This window comes from Cyclopterus lumpus, chromosome 12, assembly GCF_009769545.1.
Source record: "Cyclopterus lumpus isolate fCycLum1 chromosome 12, fCycLum1.pri, whole genome shotgun sequence".
Classification (NCBI taxonomy): Eukaryota; Metazoa; Chordata; class Actinopteri; order Perciformes; family Cyclopteridae; genus Cyclopterus; species Cyclopterus lumpus.
This window is the reverse complement of record NC_046977.1, coordinates 17459938-17477693: the sequence shown is the minus strand read 5'-3', so window position 1 is coordinate 17477693 and position 17756 is coordinate 17459938. Positions and strand designations below refer to the sequence as shown.

General features: G+C 44.5%; 1 protein-coding gene across 4 annotated transcripts in view; it reads right to left on the bottom strand.

The window, feature by feature from the left end:
- The window catches only part of LOC117740821 (protein unc-13 homolog B-like), a 61778-nt gene that overhangs the window by 40558 nt on the left and 3464 nt on the right, over positions 1 to 17756 (bottom strand). For all 4 annotated transcript variants that reach the window (XM_034547410.1, XM_034547413.1, XM_034547411.1 and 1 more), the window contains exons 2-8: positions 14889 to 14918; positions 8078 to 8177; positions 6263 to 6380; positions 5427 to 5550; positions 3468 to 3541; positions 3205 to 3262; positions 1297 to 1516 (exon numbers count right to left, since the gene is read on the bottom strand). In XM_034547410.1, coding sequence (XP_034403301.1) covers positions 1297 to 1516; positions 3205 to 3262; positions 3468 to 3541; positions 5427 to 5550; positions 6263 to 6380; positions 8078 to 8177; positions 14889 to 14918 — 724 coding nt within the window. The remainder of the gene's footprint in view (positions 1 to 1296; positions 1517 to 3204; positions 3263 to 3467; positions 3542 to 5426; positions 5551 to 6262; positions 6381 to 8077; positions 8178 to 14888; positions 14919 to 17756) is intronic.

Below are 17756 nucleotides of genomic sequence, written 5' to 3'. Positions count from 1 at the left end.
AGCAGAATGATAAATGAAGCAGAACGATAAACTAAATTCAAGCGGAGAAACTTTTGATTCAAAAGTATGGACACAATTTCGCTTAGTCATCAATGTTGCAATAATATTACAATGTTCTCAACATAGACTGCGCGCTAAATAATATGTAGCGTTTTTTGTTGATCTTGTAAGGTTTTAAGACACGGTCATTTCATCAGAAAGCAAAGCTAAAAAAAAAGCCATATTACACATTTAAGTGTGCTTGGGTAAAATGATGAATACAACAATATATATGTGTTTGCATCTGCCTCTGTAAATTTAGATGTTTGTAAATCACTAAAGCAACAGTCATGCTTATCAGCGCTTCAACACCACTCAGCCTGCGACAGCGGTCATGAGAATAGCATGCTACAGTAATTAACCACCATATGGCGCACATATAATTAGTTTTTAATCACCAAAGAAATGTGCGTGTGTGTGTCACTGACCTACATGTGCGACAGAGGGATAACCTCAGAAATATGGCCGAACCAAGTCCGAAGCCTTTCAAACTACCAAACTTTAACCAACACAACAGAACCTCAGAAACACCAACAATGAGCTTTCCCTGGCTGTAATCCCCTTGTCGTTTCTTTTTCTCCTGATGTAGAATTATCCGGATCAACTTCCTATCAGTCCACACAGGCAGATTTGCAGCAGTCTCACTGGTACTCAACCCATGGAAGCACAAAAGTAGATTCCATGCACTGAGACCACTTGTCCTATTGGCCAAAATTGGCCTCAAAACAGCTGCGTAGTGGCAATATTATAACAACAACAATGTATTAATATTTCTACAGCAATGGTGTCACTTATATTGTCTCTTCCTCTCTTTGCCTCTGTATTGAAATATAAATAATTTTTTTCATTGAAACAATATAAACAATCTTTTTCAGTCATACAAAACAAAAAGTCTAACAGGCCTTGTGATGTGCAAGTGAGTGGACGAATACAACAGCGAATGAATGCACTCCAGCACCGAGGCTGAGCATTAAACAGATCCCTCCTGGTGGACTGAAGCAGCTGAATGAACCATCTACTGTGGCGCATAGGACAGCCAGCCAACAGAAAGAAAAGAAAACTATAACGCTCCATTTGTATTCTTAGTCATGCAAACTATCAGAGACATCACATTTAGAAGCAGGAGATCTAAAATGACTTCTCCTGCCTCTGTGAATCTTAAAAGTGTATTGTCTGTGATGTGTAGAAATTAAATGACTGTGTGAACTGGTCCCTGGCTGTCTGCTTTCGCAGTTTTAATATTGCGATTCCGTCTACCTGGTTCCCCTTTGGTCCCTGTAGTCCAGGTCAAAGCTGTGGACCGAGTCTGTGCAGGAGTCCGGGTGCTGCTGCTGCTGCTGCCGAGGCCCCATGGGATACTGGTGCACGGAGGAGTTGGGCTGAGCCGTTGTGTGGTACCGCGGAGGCAGACTGTTACTCGTCTCGCTGCGGTAGTCGCTATCCCGGTCGTCCACGGCACTGTCCTGGTCATCCAGAGCTGCAGCGAGGGGACAGGGTGCGCTCAGTACACGGGGGTCTTTCCTGACACATTTAAATAATCGTTGCTAATCTTTAACCCGTGTTGAAGCTGAGGACGCGTTTCACTTAAAATCTGGCAACATAACAAAACTGCGAGGACCCGACGAAATAAACACAAACTGGGGTCAGCGGACGGCAGGTTCGTGGGGAGGTTGAGAGGGCAAAGGTGGGGGTGCACCTGCACAGCCCCATTACGTGTGCACGCGCTCCTGATTATTGGAGGCCATCGAGCTGCTGTTGATCTGCGTTTGTCCCGTAGATGCTGTTGCTGTATCATCAATGCGTAGACAAATGCAGAATACAGCTTCAGTTCTGTATCATTTGGTACTCTCTTGTTTTTCTACGCGAAAGATGGGGACAAAATGATGGGGACAAAATGATGACGTCACGATGCAGTTCAAACACAAGAATGGCTTGGTAGAAATTTGATGTGGCACAATAGTTTGTACTAGCGTTCATTCAGTGGTGGAGGAGCATGTGTAGAAATCTCATGTGCATGTGTTTGAACATTACTTTTAGGAAAAGGCCACTTTGTGCTGCGCTACAGATGGGACACTTTGAAAGTGTGTATATTGTTACATTACACACGTGTCGCTCATAAATCATAGCACAGCGCCTTTTGAAGGCGACCTTGCCGACCTTAATGACGACCCTGAGAAAAACTTATTTCTTATTTAAGTTTGCCGCGCGCTGGAGGGGACAGCAGAGTTCATCTTTCCAAAGGGATAAAGTGAGGAAGTCAAGGAGGAACCGACTCTGTTGATATCTCTTGAGAGAACAAAATAAATGTCAAGACGCAGAATGACATTTCATAACAAATTCAATGCGCAGCATGAATACAGTTCAGCACAGACTGCCACCTATCAGTTTGGTGACGCAATTAATTAGTATTTGATACGAGCGCCTGTTGTTACGCAGACTTTTAGAAATATTTCTGTAGGTTTTGCATATTATATCTTAATATTATTGATCTCAGTGGATTCAAGCAAATCCCAACTTTTTTTAAATCTTTCTAGGACGCGTGCTAAACTAATAATTTATGGATGAAGTATATTTGGGTAATGAGAATGATATGACATCAGCACAGAGAGTAAAGAGGAAAATGGCAAAAGCAGGGATTGCAAGTAAAAAGTAAAAATAAAAAAAATAAAAGGCCAAAGGGGATTAAGGGGGAAATCACTGAGGAAAATCAAGTGTTAATGGAGAAATAATGAAAAACTCGGAAGCCTTATCAATGACATGTTATTGGGGAATACAGTAGGACATGCAGAGGGCACTGAGGATTGGCCAGGGGGGGGGGGGGGGGGGGGGGGAGAATTTCATCAAAGTTTTGTTTTACATACTCAGTGGGTCAGCCCATCCGAAATAGTTGCCTGGTGGAAGTGCAGACGTTACAAAAGTGAGAGGTACAGACAAAGAAAAGACTCCCCTGTGTTGCGAAAGGATGGGAGGATGTTATGTTTGTTTAAAAAAAAAAAAAAACGACTGTCCCTCATTTTCAACTCGGAGTAAGAGTGCTCGACTGTTACAACATCAGGCAGCCCAACAGGGTTTATGTAACAGAGAGGAAATAATATCAAAGCCTGAGAGCCAGAATGGTGGAGAGTCGGCTCCATCTAGAGGCCGAGGGGAGAACGGCACACTCACAGCACTGGGAGGCCGCGAACGGCAGCGGGGGACTCTGAACGCCATCCTGAAGAGGGTACTACAGAGGAGACAAACGGCAGGCATCAAGCACGGCACCCGTGTTGCTGGTAATGAGCACAGTAGTTGCAGACAGGAACATACAAGCGCGCTCCTTTTTAAAACAAAAGAGAACTGGTGGACTTTGTCTGCTGTGAAACGGTAAAACGCTTAAACCCGCAAGACATTCATCGGGAGTAGAACATTGTCATATAATTGCACGTCACCTCATCGTGGATTCTCATGGTATTGATGCGTTCCAGCTTGCCCGTCCAGTACTGCGCCTCGTCATCTGGGATGTCTGGTAACGAAATATGTACAACACAGGAGATGAACAGAGATGTACACCTGCGTTAACATCCTGTTCCCTCGGATTTGAAGGAAAAATTAAATAAAAATCCCAAGTGCAGGACGGGAGTGTTGGATTCCCTCTGGCCCCAGCCTCTCCAGACACATCGGAGACTGGAGTACTGTTGTGTTCTCGGCCTCCGCACTAAAGCCAACAGGTTCACGCTACAAACAAATGCTCTAAATACTCTCTGACAAACCCCCAAAAAGGATCTGCACAACATAAAGCATTAAAAACAAAAAATAATCTCCTCAGTTATGGACTACATTCAATTATAAATCAACCAGGACCGATGTTTTTAAATCAGTCGTGATTGATTTATAATTTCTATTCGACAGAAAACAGTGGAATTGTGTTTTTCAGTCTTTTTCTGATATGAGTTTCAAGTTTTTAGAATTGTGTGCTTGGTTCTCTCTATCTTTTTGTCTTAATGAACATTTATTCAAATGGAAACATTTTGAGATTGCCACTTTCACTGACTTGTGCGATTGTAAAGGTCACTTTAACGTTGTTAGGTCATTTTGAAGTTGTGTCGGGCAAAATTTAGCTGCTGAGCTAAACCGAGTTCCATGAAAATAAATATAACAACAACAATAATGAAGAAGTATCAGATCAGCTGCTCTGACCAGTCCCATTTCTCAGGAGTGGATCTCTGCTTTGCAGACAGATGCACATTAAAGGCCGCGCACGCACAAAGGCCAGGGCTTCAAAGACACACACTTTAATGAACAGCTCTAGTGCCACAGAGAGTCACGATGGCCTCCCGCTGCCTTGAAAGGACTCCTCTCAGAAAACGGGAAAAACACAGCAGCCCGGCTTCCACTTTGATGCCCTTTGATCGCAACGTTTGAGTCTGACAGGAAGTGCCGAAAAACAGACTCTGCGACTGGAACTGTGGCCGATATACGATTTTATTTTCATAAAAAATTAAATTAAATTAGATTTATATATATATATATATATATATATATATATCTATATATATAGATATATATAGATATATCTATATATAAAAATCAACCATATATATATAAATCAACCATAAAGAAGTGGAGAGGATGAATGCGGTACAGTTTTAGGTCACTTACTCACTTTTTAAAATATATATATATATATATATATAGACATACATATAAAAATTATTCTTAATGGTTCCTTAATCCGGTTGGCCAGAATGGAACAAACTGGCAAAGACCAAATTATATTACTGAACCTAAGTTAATAAAGGGAGATCTGCCATTGAACCAGTGGCCTCTATTTAAACTGGACAGAAAGTCCTAATCCCCAGAGGAACCAGAGAGAGGACGTTGGACCGGTAGACAAATAATAAGGGCGCCCTGCTGCGAGCCATTCAGATGCTCAACTCAAACGTCCTCCTTCACATCAGCCAATGAGATTGTGTTATTTTCTCAGGATTTCATTTCATTCGGGAAAAAATGAAAATAAAAAATGCTGTCCACATGGTCCTTTTGATTTATTTTAGTTTTTACTTGAATCGAGATGATGCTCGCATGAGGCTACGGGACACCTGGTTACAGGACGTCATCAGCTTGTCAGACAGCGCTCCAGGCTGGGCAGCTTTCCCCCGCGGAGCCTCACCAAGCGACCGCTGACATTTTCAGCAAGAAGAACCTTTGTTGGTACTCCGTGGGTCAAGGTTTTGATTCGCCCTGAGGGAACCGGAATTAGTGCCCCCCCCCCCCCCCCTCTCACCCACTGTTGTCGAGAGCAGGTACTGGTGACAGCTCGGGTAAGCACCTGAACTTTTCAAAAGTGAGGTTCGTTCGCTGAAAGATTCAAAGCTAAAATACAAAAGGAAGTGAAATAACCGTCTCACCAAAAGGCAGCTCGAAGCGCGTGTCCAGCAGGACGCGGTGGGGCGTCGGGTTCTTGGTGCCATATATCTCGTCCGCCTTCATCAGGACCTCCGCGTCCAGAAAGATCCAGTCGCCAGAGCCCTCCTGCAATGAGATATGTTATATATATTTTGTGGGTATTGGTTTATTCAGTAGGGACGGTGCACATTATTAACGCATCCATGTAAATGCGCCACAGTTAGCCAAGAGGCTATTTCTTTTTATATCTGTAGTCTCTGGACAGATGTTAGAAAGTCACCCTTAAAAAACTGAATATCAGACTCATTATTATTTTTACTTTAGACATGAAACACAGAGGCTCACAAAACAACACATGCAAAGCAAATTAATCAGGGATAATTATGTTAAGTAGAAACATGGACGAAAAGACGAAAAGACAAAATGACGTTGCATTGTTCGACAATAAAAACCTACAGAGCAGAAGCACAAACCATAAAAGCGTGCAGAGCATGTAAAATATATGAATCAGTCGGACACAGCAGAACAATAATAAAAGACATGCAAATGGAGGTCGATGAGGGCCTTCTTTGTGCCCAATTCTCAACCTACTCTCCACCATTAATATAATCTCCATGAGCAATAATATCTTTGTATTATTTCTAAGCTAATTAACACTGAGGCCACATTGAATTTGAATGTCTATGGAAGTGAAATATCTTTTTAGAAATGAGAAACATCATTTTCAAATATCAAACAGTGTTTGGAACATCTTCCGAATGCATGTTTTTACTTTTCCGTTGACCATGTGAAGTGTGTGCGTGTGTGTGTGTGTGTGTGTGTGTGTGCATGATCAGACCTCCTCTGATTGCTGGATGCTGTTCAGAGGAATCCAAGCCGTCCCCACCATGGTGTCCCAGATGAGGCCTTTGTTCCACACCTCGATGATGAGGCCGAGGTCCAGCCGGTTGATCTCGCTGAGAGGGATGGGGAAGGGGGTGGTATTCATGTATCAAGTAATGTCAAGCTTCCATATATATATATATATATATAAAGAAACCCTCCCTTATAAACCGTGTGGGAAAGAGCACACAGATAAAAGAGCGGAACAATGACTGTGTACTTTGGGGCTTTGTTATCAGAATGTTTGTTTTTTTGTTTTGTTTTTTCAAGCGAGGAAACTTTCCAATATGTCACTCGACACTCAATGAACCAGAAAATGTGTCCATAATTACTGCCAGGTCCGACCAGCGGCTTATAACAAAGGCCACCTTCCTCTTGTTGTTGTGTAATAGCTGTCGTAATATATTCAGGCCTTGTTTTTTTTGTCATTCAGCGTGCCATTCAAAAAGGGCTCAAAAACAGCTTGATGACAGCAATGAAATGGCATATACATTTTTGAAAGGAGCCGCTTGACAAGGGCATTTGCATATTCTCATCAGTGGTGGCTCACAGCTATCGACGGGCGCCACACAAAAGGAAGATGAGAGAAAAGATAATCAAAGACAGCAGCTAATTGAGAGAACTGCGGGGAGGACGTGGGGGATCCAGGGTGCCCAGGTGCAGAACTATACAGCAGGCTTTCTAAATCATGTGCTCATTCAAAATGCCACAGAATATAAACTAGAAAGGTGTGCTCAGCAGAGCGCAGATTTCCGCCAGGTGTGTGTGCAACATTGTGCTACAGCATGTGACTGAATGAATGCAACCCACAAAGGGGCCGTAAAAAACACACTTCATTCAAACTCAGAAACAAGCAGTGATGTGTAAATGATCTTGAATCGGATTCGTTGCGCAAGACATTTCATATGATCTCGACAATCAGCTAAACGGCCGAGCGCATAGCAGCGGCGTGTGTACGTGTCCGTTAGCCGTTAGCCAAACACACCGCGTGCAAACTTTCTCCCCCCGACGGTGTCTCTGGCAGCAGAGCGGTGACTGGGGGGACGGCGATGCACTCAGCTGTGTTGATATTGTGTCAGTAAAGTATTAAGACAGCTGAGTGCATCGCTGAGTGGGTGTTAGCCAAACACAGTGTGCCAATTGTTTTGACCCCTCCCATACACCATTTTGCTTTTCTTCCAGCAGTTAGATGACACCCCTCATGTCTGTGCGATAGATATGTAGCTGCATCCATTTAGCATATCTTAGCGCAAAGACGAGGAACAGGAGGAAACTGCTAGCTTCAGCTAGCTTCAGCTAGCTCCAGCGACGCTAAATCTACAGGCTGTCGTTCCTTTCAATGGAGGTTTTAATACATGCATTTCTTCATTTTAACAGGTGGCGCTGAGAATTCTCCGGAAACGCCGATGACTGGCTATGTTTTGATGGTCGGTAACACCTCGCTGACACATCATTAATGAAGAGTGGAAGGATGAAGGTCTGGAAAAACAAACACCGTCGCAATGAGGGAGTTTACAAAAGACAAACAATGACACACATGCCCGCTCTCTCGTCGCCATAGATACCTTTCAAGGGAAAGTAAAATGAGGAAATTAAACCAATGAATTACTCGGAGGGGAAATGAACGGCAGCTGTTTACCGAGATACTCGCAAAGCTCCCAAACAGGACACCTCTCCTGTCGCTCTCTTAGCACGAGAGAGGAACTAGGGGAGGGGGAAATGACAAAAATATATGAAAAACATAAAGCTTGTGTTTGGATTTTTAACTTACAACATGAAGTCCTGTTCCCAGCAGGGCTGGTCGCCCCGCACTGTGATGGTTGTGCTCTTGACATTCTGCACCTTCAGCGTCACGTAGGCGTTGAACTTGTCTGAAAACGAAGGAAAAGGGAGATTGTAGCTGTAGGTTAGTGCCGAGGTGGTCACAATATAGCGAGAACATGTGGAGGGGCTGCATCAGGGAGGGATGTGTGTGTGTGTGTGTGTGTGTGTGTGTGTGTGTGTGTGTGTGTGACTCTAAGCACAGGAATTTGAAGAGAAGAGAAGATAGAGATTACTACGGTAAGAATGTGCAGGAATATCATGCAACCTGAGCCAAAATACATGCAAGTAATGCTTCGTAATACAGACCCTTCCAGTTCTACTTTGGCTTTGTGTGCTAGAAAAAGACATCAGGAGCTCTTGTGAGAGTGAAAGCAGATAAATCCCCCCACCCCTCCTCCATCCCAACTGTGTCACGCCGGGCCGGGCCAGGCCAGCAAACACTGACCCCGTTAATCTCCAAAGAGAGCCAGCCCCATGCAGCAGATACGGGTACAGGATCCGACTGCATGTTAGAGCTCTTTAGAGCTCGGCACAGAGGCAGACGGGTTCGCTGATACCGGAGTGGAAGTCCCTCCTGACCTCTCACTGCTGTGGGAAAAGGTCTCTGTCGGCCCGGATATGATCAGGGCTAAAAGGCGAAATGCGGTGAGGTCAAAAGGTGACAGCCTTTACAAACAGAGTAGTAAATTACTAGTAAATACTCTGTTGGCTTTTTTAAATATTTTTTTTCTCCTGGCACTGTTTAGACCACTTCCCCGCCCGGTCATCTCCATCAGCCTCCTTCTCTCGACCGGTCAGCGGCGACGCAAACAAATCGTCCGCGCCAGCTGTCAGCCCTGGGCGGGGTTACGGCGGGAGGATGAGGGGAGAGAGGGGATGGGGGAGGGGGGGGGGGATGGGATTAGACGGCCAGTGACACGGCCAGTGACACAGCCACCACTATTTCATTTCCTTTGGGGTAAGGTAGCGTTGACACGTGTCTGACGATGTGCTCTGTTTCGCTCTGGCAGATAACCAGTCAGGTGGTCCTCCCTGCGAACTGTTCCCCCTCCCCCTCCCCATTCTAGCAGCATAAACACCCCCTACCTGGCGCACGAGAGCATGCAGCTGGGGGAAACGGCATAGATTGAAATGCTGATCTTGAGTGTGGGTTGGAGGGCAGACTGGGATAGGCCGTACGGATCAAATCACATTATATGGAACTTTCATGATGGAGGAAATCACCAGAGAGGGATGTCTGTTGTTAGCGGTTCAACTAAATGAAAAACTTCATCGCAACGTCGTGCTACTCACTGATTTGCAACTGTCCTGTATTAAAAAGTCGACTGAAACAGTTGACAAAAAAACACAACCCGGGAGTTTCATGAAACTGAATCAAAAGAACGCGGAAGGAAAGAAAGCACACAGGCTGCAAACTGCCTCACTCCAGTGAGCCTCAAATAACTGGAACATACCACCTGCCCACAGGTAAGCGCAGGGTGAGCCGAACAGAGCCGGCCTCCAAATCACACAGAAGAACGAACCAAAAAGCCGTAACCTGAGATCCCTCGGGTGCTGGCCGATGACTCAAATCGCTCTCTGGGTCACCGTCCATACCAGCGAGCACGGGAACCTTTAAGAGCGTGAGCTTAACTCGCGACTATCTCGCCCACCTTCCTGCATTCTCGCTCGCCCGGCACTCTCCTGCTGAGAGAACACAATGAGGCAACAACACTCTCCTTGATTGAGGCAGGACATGAACCCGTAAGTCTAACGAGACCCGCTCGTGTCACCCATACACCTCAATAGATGGTGTATCGAACTAACTGAAACATGGGACTGAAATGAACATTTAATTCCATTCCCATTTATGTTCCTGTATGTATATGATGTTATATATCGCCATGATTGCCAGCCCTACAAAATACAAATCATATTTCTTTGGCATTTTTTAGATTTGCACTTCCAAAATATCAAGGAGAACAATCATTAGGGCCGCAGCTCGTGATTATTTGAGTTATCATGGCATTTGCAGGTTAGTTTCTCTGTCAATTGTTGGGTCCATAAATTTGCCAGAAGCGGAAAATCTTAAAATATTTCGGCTTTACAATCTAAATAGTTCGTAATAAATCAATCAACTTATCATTTGGGCTTTAAAAAGCAAAACACACACGCACACACACAGCACACACACAACACACACACGGTCCATGGGAAATAAAACCCAAGGCATCAGCTGTTCCTTTGACCGATCACCTGACCACACACTAAACAAAGATGTTTTTTCCCGGGTTACCCCCGACAACGTATTAAAACATTTACTCTGCACACAGCGTGTAACGCAGCAGCCGGATAAGTAAACGCGACCCTTGACACAATGAGACGGTAAACAACAGATACAGGTGGATTCTTACGACATTCAGCTGACACGCAGCAGAAATAAAGATTAAATTAGGCCCCCACCCCCCTTAAAAACATACGGTGAACTGAAAGCCAGTGACCCACGCAACGTGACGTGGCCAGAAAGCATTGTCCGGTGTCCCTCCTACAAGCACCCCGAGTGAAAGGAGCCAGACCTAATTAGTATGGGGGGGCATTGGGAGAAAACACAGGCTTTATTACAAAGGAGCCTCGGGGATGCTCAAGCTTTGTCCCTAATTAGATAGTCCATGCCTTGTGCCACATTTGGGCAGGCTCCCATGATTAGAGGAGATGAGATAAGGGAAGAGGATGTATGGATTAGATAAGAACCACTTAGCGCCTGTGGGCCCTTTACAGCAGGTGCTGCCCACAATGTGGCTGATACAATCTGCCCTGCTGAGGAGAAAGCAGCAATAACTGCCCGCGGGGGGTGAAGAAAAAAAATGAAAGTATTAGGCCTGCACAGTAAAGCCTGACATACTGGATTTGTCCAGAAAAAAAAACATCACATTAACCCTCTGAACCAACAAAACACGGCGGCGAGATGGAAAAGCATGTTTGTTCTTTAAACGATCGCCAAAGCGACTGCGTTTATCGCAGCCAGAAGCTGTAAAAGCTGTCATAATCGTATGACATTCATCTTTCCGAGGGTCCTCAAACACGTCATGCGTGATGAACGCTTCCGTCAGAAAACTAAGACGAATAATGGCATCCGATACCCAATCCAGCTATTAGACAGTAATAAAGTGTCAGTGCCGGAAGTGCATCTCTACCGTTTTCCCCAACTGTGTCTCTGTGGATGGGATGGAGGAGGGGTTATTGCACTCAGCTGTGTCATCCCCACTGATTAAGAGTGGTGAGTGGGGACTCAGCAGGCATTCAATGGCAGTATAAAACAGCCAATGAAAAGGCGTTTTGAGAAAGTCACCGCAACCCACTGGAGGTCCTCGAGCACGCAGCCAGCGACAGCCTATGAGGCCGTTTGCTGCTGCAGAATGCGCCCTTAGCCGCGGACAGACGCAGAGTTTCACACACACGCACACACACACACACACACACACACACACACACACGATCCTCCTGGCGGACATGATGCTGACTTGTGTCTGTGTTCTTAATCCTTTCCGAACTTCTTTCCAGTGAGATATTAATGATCTTATATCACGATGTTGGTGTTTTGAACATTACCGCTGCTGCATCTGGAATCAACCGTTAGCCAAGTTATATTCAAAGGACACAATTGTAATCCGGGTTAGGATAACCCGACTGACATTAAAAGCGAACGTAAATCCTGAATTTGGACAACGTTATCGTACTTAATTCGGGGCCAGAATAATGTGTAACGTGACGGGTTAAGATGCATGACGTGTGTGTGTGTGTGTGTGTGTGTGTGTGTGTGTGTGTGTGTGTGTGTGTCGTAAAGAGGAGCATGCTGCGGGCCCCTCTTGCCCCCACTGGCCCCTGAGCTCTCGGTCGAGCATCTCCATCCATTATTGACTGAGGATGACTTTTTTTTTTCTCAATAAATTAGTCAAAGAAATGCAGGCGGCTGGAAGGCTGACATTTCAAATGCAGACCGCTCATCTTTATTGCATGTGACACAAGAGTATAAACCCAGCGGAGGGCTTTTTGGTTTGTTTTTTTCCTACCATTGTTGGACCCCCCCCCCCACACAAGGAGACGTTTCTCCATCTTCAGTGCAACAACAGTTCTGGACTGAACGGTATAGCGTGTACGTTTAAATAGAGTATTGTTGCGAGAAAACATTTAGTTTTTTGGTGTTGAGGGGGAATCTAAATTCTGACTGACATAAAATGTGTGCAGTCATACACTCGGACTTACTCACACACAAATCCAGCCCTGGTTTTTCGTGGCAATCAGTGGAAAGTCCATCCAAGGGCACCTTCACTTCTGCACAGTGTTCTCCAGAGACTACTGGTGATGAACAGGGCTCAGCGTAAAGCCTGAAAGCTGTGCAAGCGAAGGTGTGGTGAGAAGCCCAGGACAAACACACATCCCTGGACCAGCCCTGTGTCAACGCAGAGGCCTCTTCTACTAAATCCTGCCTCTCCCCTTTCGCGGATCGAGTCCGGCTTAGCACGGAGGAGTCGTAGGAACCCACGTTATGTTCAGTAAACCTGAACCCGAGGCAGCGGGAACACGTAGCCCTGACGCAGCATCACGCATTACTGAAAGAAAAGCCTGACTGTGACCAAATCAATATTAACAAAAGCTCCATTTCAATATCCTCATCAAACATTGTCTTTAGTTTGTTTTACGCCGGTGTTTCTTGGTGACACTTTTCTTGAAAGGTGTGATTGAGCCGGGTCCTTGTCGCTAATATACCAATGCATACGGGTGCATATAGTAAAATAATGTAAAGTTCCACATAGAATAACCAATTTGATTATCTATGTGGGTAATGGTGTTACAACGGACCATCGAATGACGTCAGTATTTAATGACAATTTTGTTCATTTGGCCGACAAATTTAAAAAAATTATATATATATATATATATTATATATAACATGACTAGGCTGCAACTAACGATTATTTTAACAATCGATTAATCTGTCGATTATTTGTTCGATTAATCGATGAATTGGATAAAAAAACAAAAAAGCAGTAATTTCCAACCCTTTATTCAACAGAACTGTGCCAGAACATGCACAGGTAACAGGTACCGTAAATTCAGGACTATAGAGTGCACCTTTCTATAGGCCGCACCTGCTAATTTTTAAAAGAAAAAAAGAAATTGTACATAAATAAGACGCACTTGTCTATAAACCGCAGGGAAAGGGGGCGTGGCTTGTCTCCGTGGCTTGTCTCGGTAAAAACAGTGATTTCCGCCGTTCACCAAGGAATAAGTAACCACTAGTTCTGCTTTATACTTGTTGTGGACATCCCATAAACGTCGGAACATCTAACGCCCTGGTGTTTGGGTTCATAACATCACCCGTAGGCTCACACAGCTCGGGGAGTTTCACCGACTCCGTCTCGATAACTTCCGCTTCCAGCGCTGCCGGAGCAGCAGCAGCATGCAGGCTTGCCGTCCACCACCGGGGAAATGACCATTAGTTCTCGCACAACGTTACGGGTCTCTCCGATGGTCTTTGGTCTACCGGCTTTTTTTTTCTCTCCACTCCCAACTGTTTTTATATACTCAAACATCTCCGCGTCTTATTGGGTGGCGTAATAATCGCGGGACACAACGAATCGATAATGCAATTCGTTGCCAACTATTTTAATAATCGATTCTATCGATTCGTTGTTGCAGCCCTAAACATGACAACATTCGTATCTATGTGATACTGTATACAAGGATTATATTGAAGTATTTTATTACTGCCCACCCATTAAGTTGACCTGTGAAATGAAAGAGGTCACACTCTATCTAAATAAGCCTGTTCTGTCATGACAACTGCAGTACATTATGATATATGTGGCCCTCTAATAAATGTTAAAAGGCAAGCTCATACGCACAGTGCTCCTTTCACTGTAATATACAGTATGTACATATTTGCACTAATTGACAGTAGACACATTCAAAATCTCATGCCAGAGTGTACTCGACAAATCCTTCTTTGCTCTGTCAAAAAGAAAAAAAGAGAGTGGCGGATGTTTATTACATTTCACCCAAGGGACAGGCTTAACTGAATTGCCCTAATGTTTGCTCTGGGACAGGTGTCACATGTGGTGTGGCCCAGAGGGAGGGAGGGAAGAGACAGGCCCGCATAGGTTGATAATCTCTAAATAAACTAAACGCATATCTCAGTGCTGCTTGTGACGCTCGTAAAGGGACCTACATTTTTTTTAAATAAAAATCATTACGTTGTCCCATAGTTGAGGGAGGAGGGACGAAGAAAAGTCCTACGAGGAACAAATGCAGACACCTGCCGGGTAATTCACTTTGCCAATTACTCTCTGCAAGCACGGGGGGGGGGGGGGGGGGGGAGAGAGAGGATGGGGTCAGACAGGGACTGAGAAAGAGGGAAAAGTCACCGCGGTGGCGTTTCCCGTCACAGGGCTTAGAGGGAGGCGTGAGGCTGAACACTAGAGGGATTTGCTGAAGGTGGAGAGCGTGAGGATTTGGATTTAGCGCACACCCATCTAAGCTCACCTGTGCAGGGCCGGTCCGTAGAAGGACACTGGGATTACATAATGCAAAATCAACCCAGAGCTTTCCGCTGACTTGACAGAATGTTTAACCGATGAACCTTTTTTTGCACGCCACGTATTGACACTGTGGCTCCTGAACAGAAGCTGAACATTACAGCTTCCAAAGCTCAATAAAGGATGACAGACAAACACAGTAAACATTCATTTAAAAAAAACAAAAGAAACAGGAGCGCTCACCTGGTGGTCCTTGGAGCTTGGCTTTTTTCACTGCAACACAAAACAAAAACAACGATGAGGCAGATCGAGGAAAAAATAAAAGCGACCCAAAAAAAAAAAAAAAAACCTTTCCACTGAAACGTGATTCTTCCGCATGCACGTGATGTTTTGAGTGCAGCGGTGGAAAGCAAAACACTTCTGGCCGTGAGTCACGAACAGTGGACAGGATGTCGTGTTATTGAGGCCTGACCGATTCATTCGTATGCGGACAAAGCGGAGCCACTAAGACAGCCCCGACAGACTGGATCAGACGGTTGTTTGTTTGTTTTTTGGCGGGCAAAAAAACAAACAAATAAATAAAATACATCCGAATCCAAGCTTCACTTATTCCCCTGATGCCAAAACTTCCGCTCAAGCTCACAAAGGGAATAGTTGGCGGATCGTTTAATGCACGTGCGTTGTCACATTTGAGAGCTGTTACGTGACGTTGAGCGGAAGACATTACACTTCTGATCGCCCCCCCCCCACCCCCAATCTGATCAGAGCTGACGAACGCGTTTTCATCTGATTGCACAATACCAACCTTAATATAAATAAAGAAGCATAAGCTTGTATCCAGCTGTGTCATAAAACACAACAGCTGGCGAAACAAAACGCACAAAATACAATGGCAAAAGTGGGCCAGGGCAGATGGGTATTAAGGTATCAAACTACTTGAATAATACATAAATACACAGTAAGAATGTCTGGCAAGAGCTGCAATTACGTAAAAACCTCAATAAAGCATATTTAAGCGGGAAAACAAGCATGGATATTTTTTTTGAAATCATCTTTTAGCCCTTTGATGCATACAATAAAGTTTATGGGATTGCCGAGCGCTTTGCAGGGGATTAATTGTGATTGCTGTGGCGGGGATATGTGTTCAGGCATATAAACTCCTAAAGCTTCGGAGCCCCTGCGGTGGCAGATGTGCAGGGCGGGATGATGCGGGCACAAATGAAGCTTTCATATTTTCATGTTTCTCTCTCTCTCTGCGTGCATGAAAACCACGACGCAGGAGTATTTATTTGATTTCCGGATTTTGACTATTTAAGCCACAAAACAGTCACAAAAATGTACAGCGTTACCTTTTTTGGGGGGCGTGGGCCAGTGATCAAGAGGGGGGGGGGGGGAAATGAGGAACTCGTCACTTCTTCCAAAGCATTTCCTGTCTGGTGCTGTGAAGCGGAAAGGGAGCAGTGGAAATGTGGAGAGAAACCAGCGGTGTGATATTTTCTTTGGCTTTCCACAGAGGCCTTCACAGAGTGAAGGGCCATAAAGCCCATTGTAGTGGAAAACTGATGCTTAGAATGTTCTGTCCCGGGCCCTGCATGGCTTTAGAGGTCATTTTGCTCACTATTTGGCAGGGCGAGTTGCACGATTACCCTGTCAACAAAACTGCTTATTCTTTCCTTCGTTCTTTTCCCATGACTCTTTTTCGGAACATGTCCGCAACTTTGACTTCCTGATGCCGAAGAGTTAATTTTGTTTGTACTCACGTAAGGTGACGTACATACAATAAAAGGCATTTTAAAATTGGTATAATAAGAAAGAGAGAGTGCCTCCACCTATTTTAAGCTTGTGCATGTTTCAGTAGCACAACTAGACATGTAGCGAATAACGCACATTCATCAATAGATCTGAGGAGAACATAATGTAACGCTTATGCGCCGAGTGAAGGTGTTTAATAAGAGATTATACAAAAAATGTTGACATGTCACACAGGTGGATTGCGAAAGAAATAAACAACGTCCTTTCAGACGCACGTTTAGTCATACAGATTATGAAATTACTGTATATTGTTACCGTTATTATTGTATAATTCACAAAAAAAGGTCTACTTTGATTATTTGAGTTAACATTTCAAAACAGCATATGAAAGAAATAACTAAGAAATAACTTAATAGTAGTAATAATATTACTATATTTACACCTCGTTAGTTAACCGTCTGACTCTTTAAATATACCGGAGCAAAGCCAACGTGTATATTTTTCATTTTAGCGTGTTTAAATGCATTGTACATAATAAGAGATACTTTCGAAGAAAAAAAAAAAAAAAAAAAGCGTGACTGTTCCAAAATAAAGGACATCATCAGCTGGAGGGTGAGCAGAGGCAGGACGCTACTGGAACAGGAAGTGACATCGCAGGCAGCTTCCGTTTGGATCTGATCAGTGGAAGAGGCAGAGAGGGAGAGAGAGGGAGCAACAGATGGCCAGGGGATTACTCCCACAATCTCTAAGCGCTCTCTCTGCCTCGTTCTCTCATAATTCCACTACTCACCCCTCTCCGCCTGCAGCTCTGTCCTTTCTAGTTCTGCGGAGAACCCTTCGGTTCTCATCCTGCATCACATTCTTTTCTTGCGATATCTCCTCAACAAAGTCAGCGGGTTCCAAGCAAACAGCGTTGCTGCAGCTGTGTTAACTGCTTTTGAATGACTGGAGTGTGTGCCCGGGACAAAGAACTCCTACGTCACTGTTGGAGTGAAACTAGCGTGCCCGTTTGTCAACACGAGAATTGGCGCACACACACAAAAAAGGCGCGGTGGTGCATGAGAACGAGCTCCGCGTCCCGTGTGTGTGGACAACTGGCAATAAAACCCCAGGAACAATACAGGACGCATGGTGCTAGTTTACTTGCACCAATCGGGACTGAGAGAATTGTTCCAATAGCTTGACACCTGATAGCGAACAACTCCTACCAAACGGCTGTATTCATTCAGGTTTCTCCCGCCAAAAAACAGAATTTTACGAGATCACGTCTGCCCACGCCATAAAAATTTAAAAATGTATCTTTGCCCCTTACTAATTTTTAATGAACAGAGCTTGAACACATCGTAATGTTACTCACAG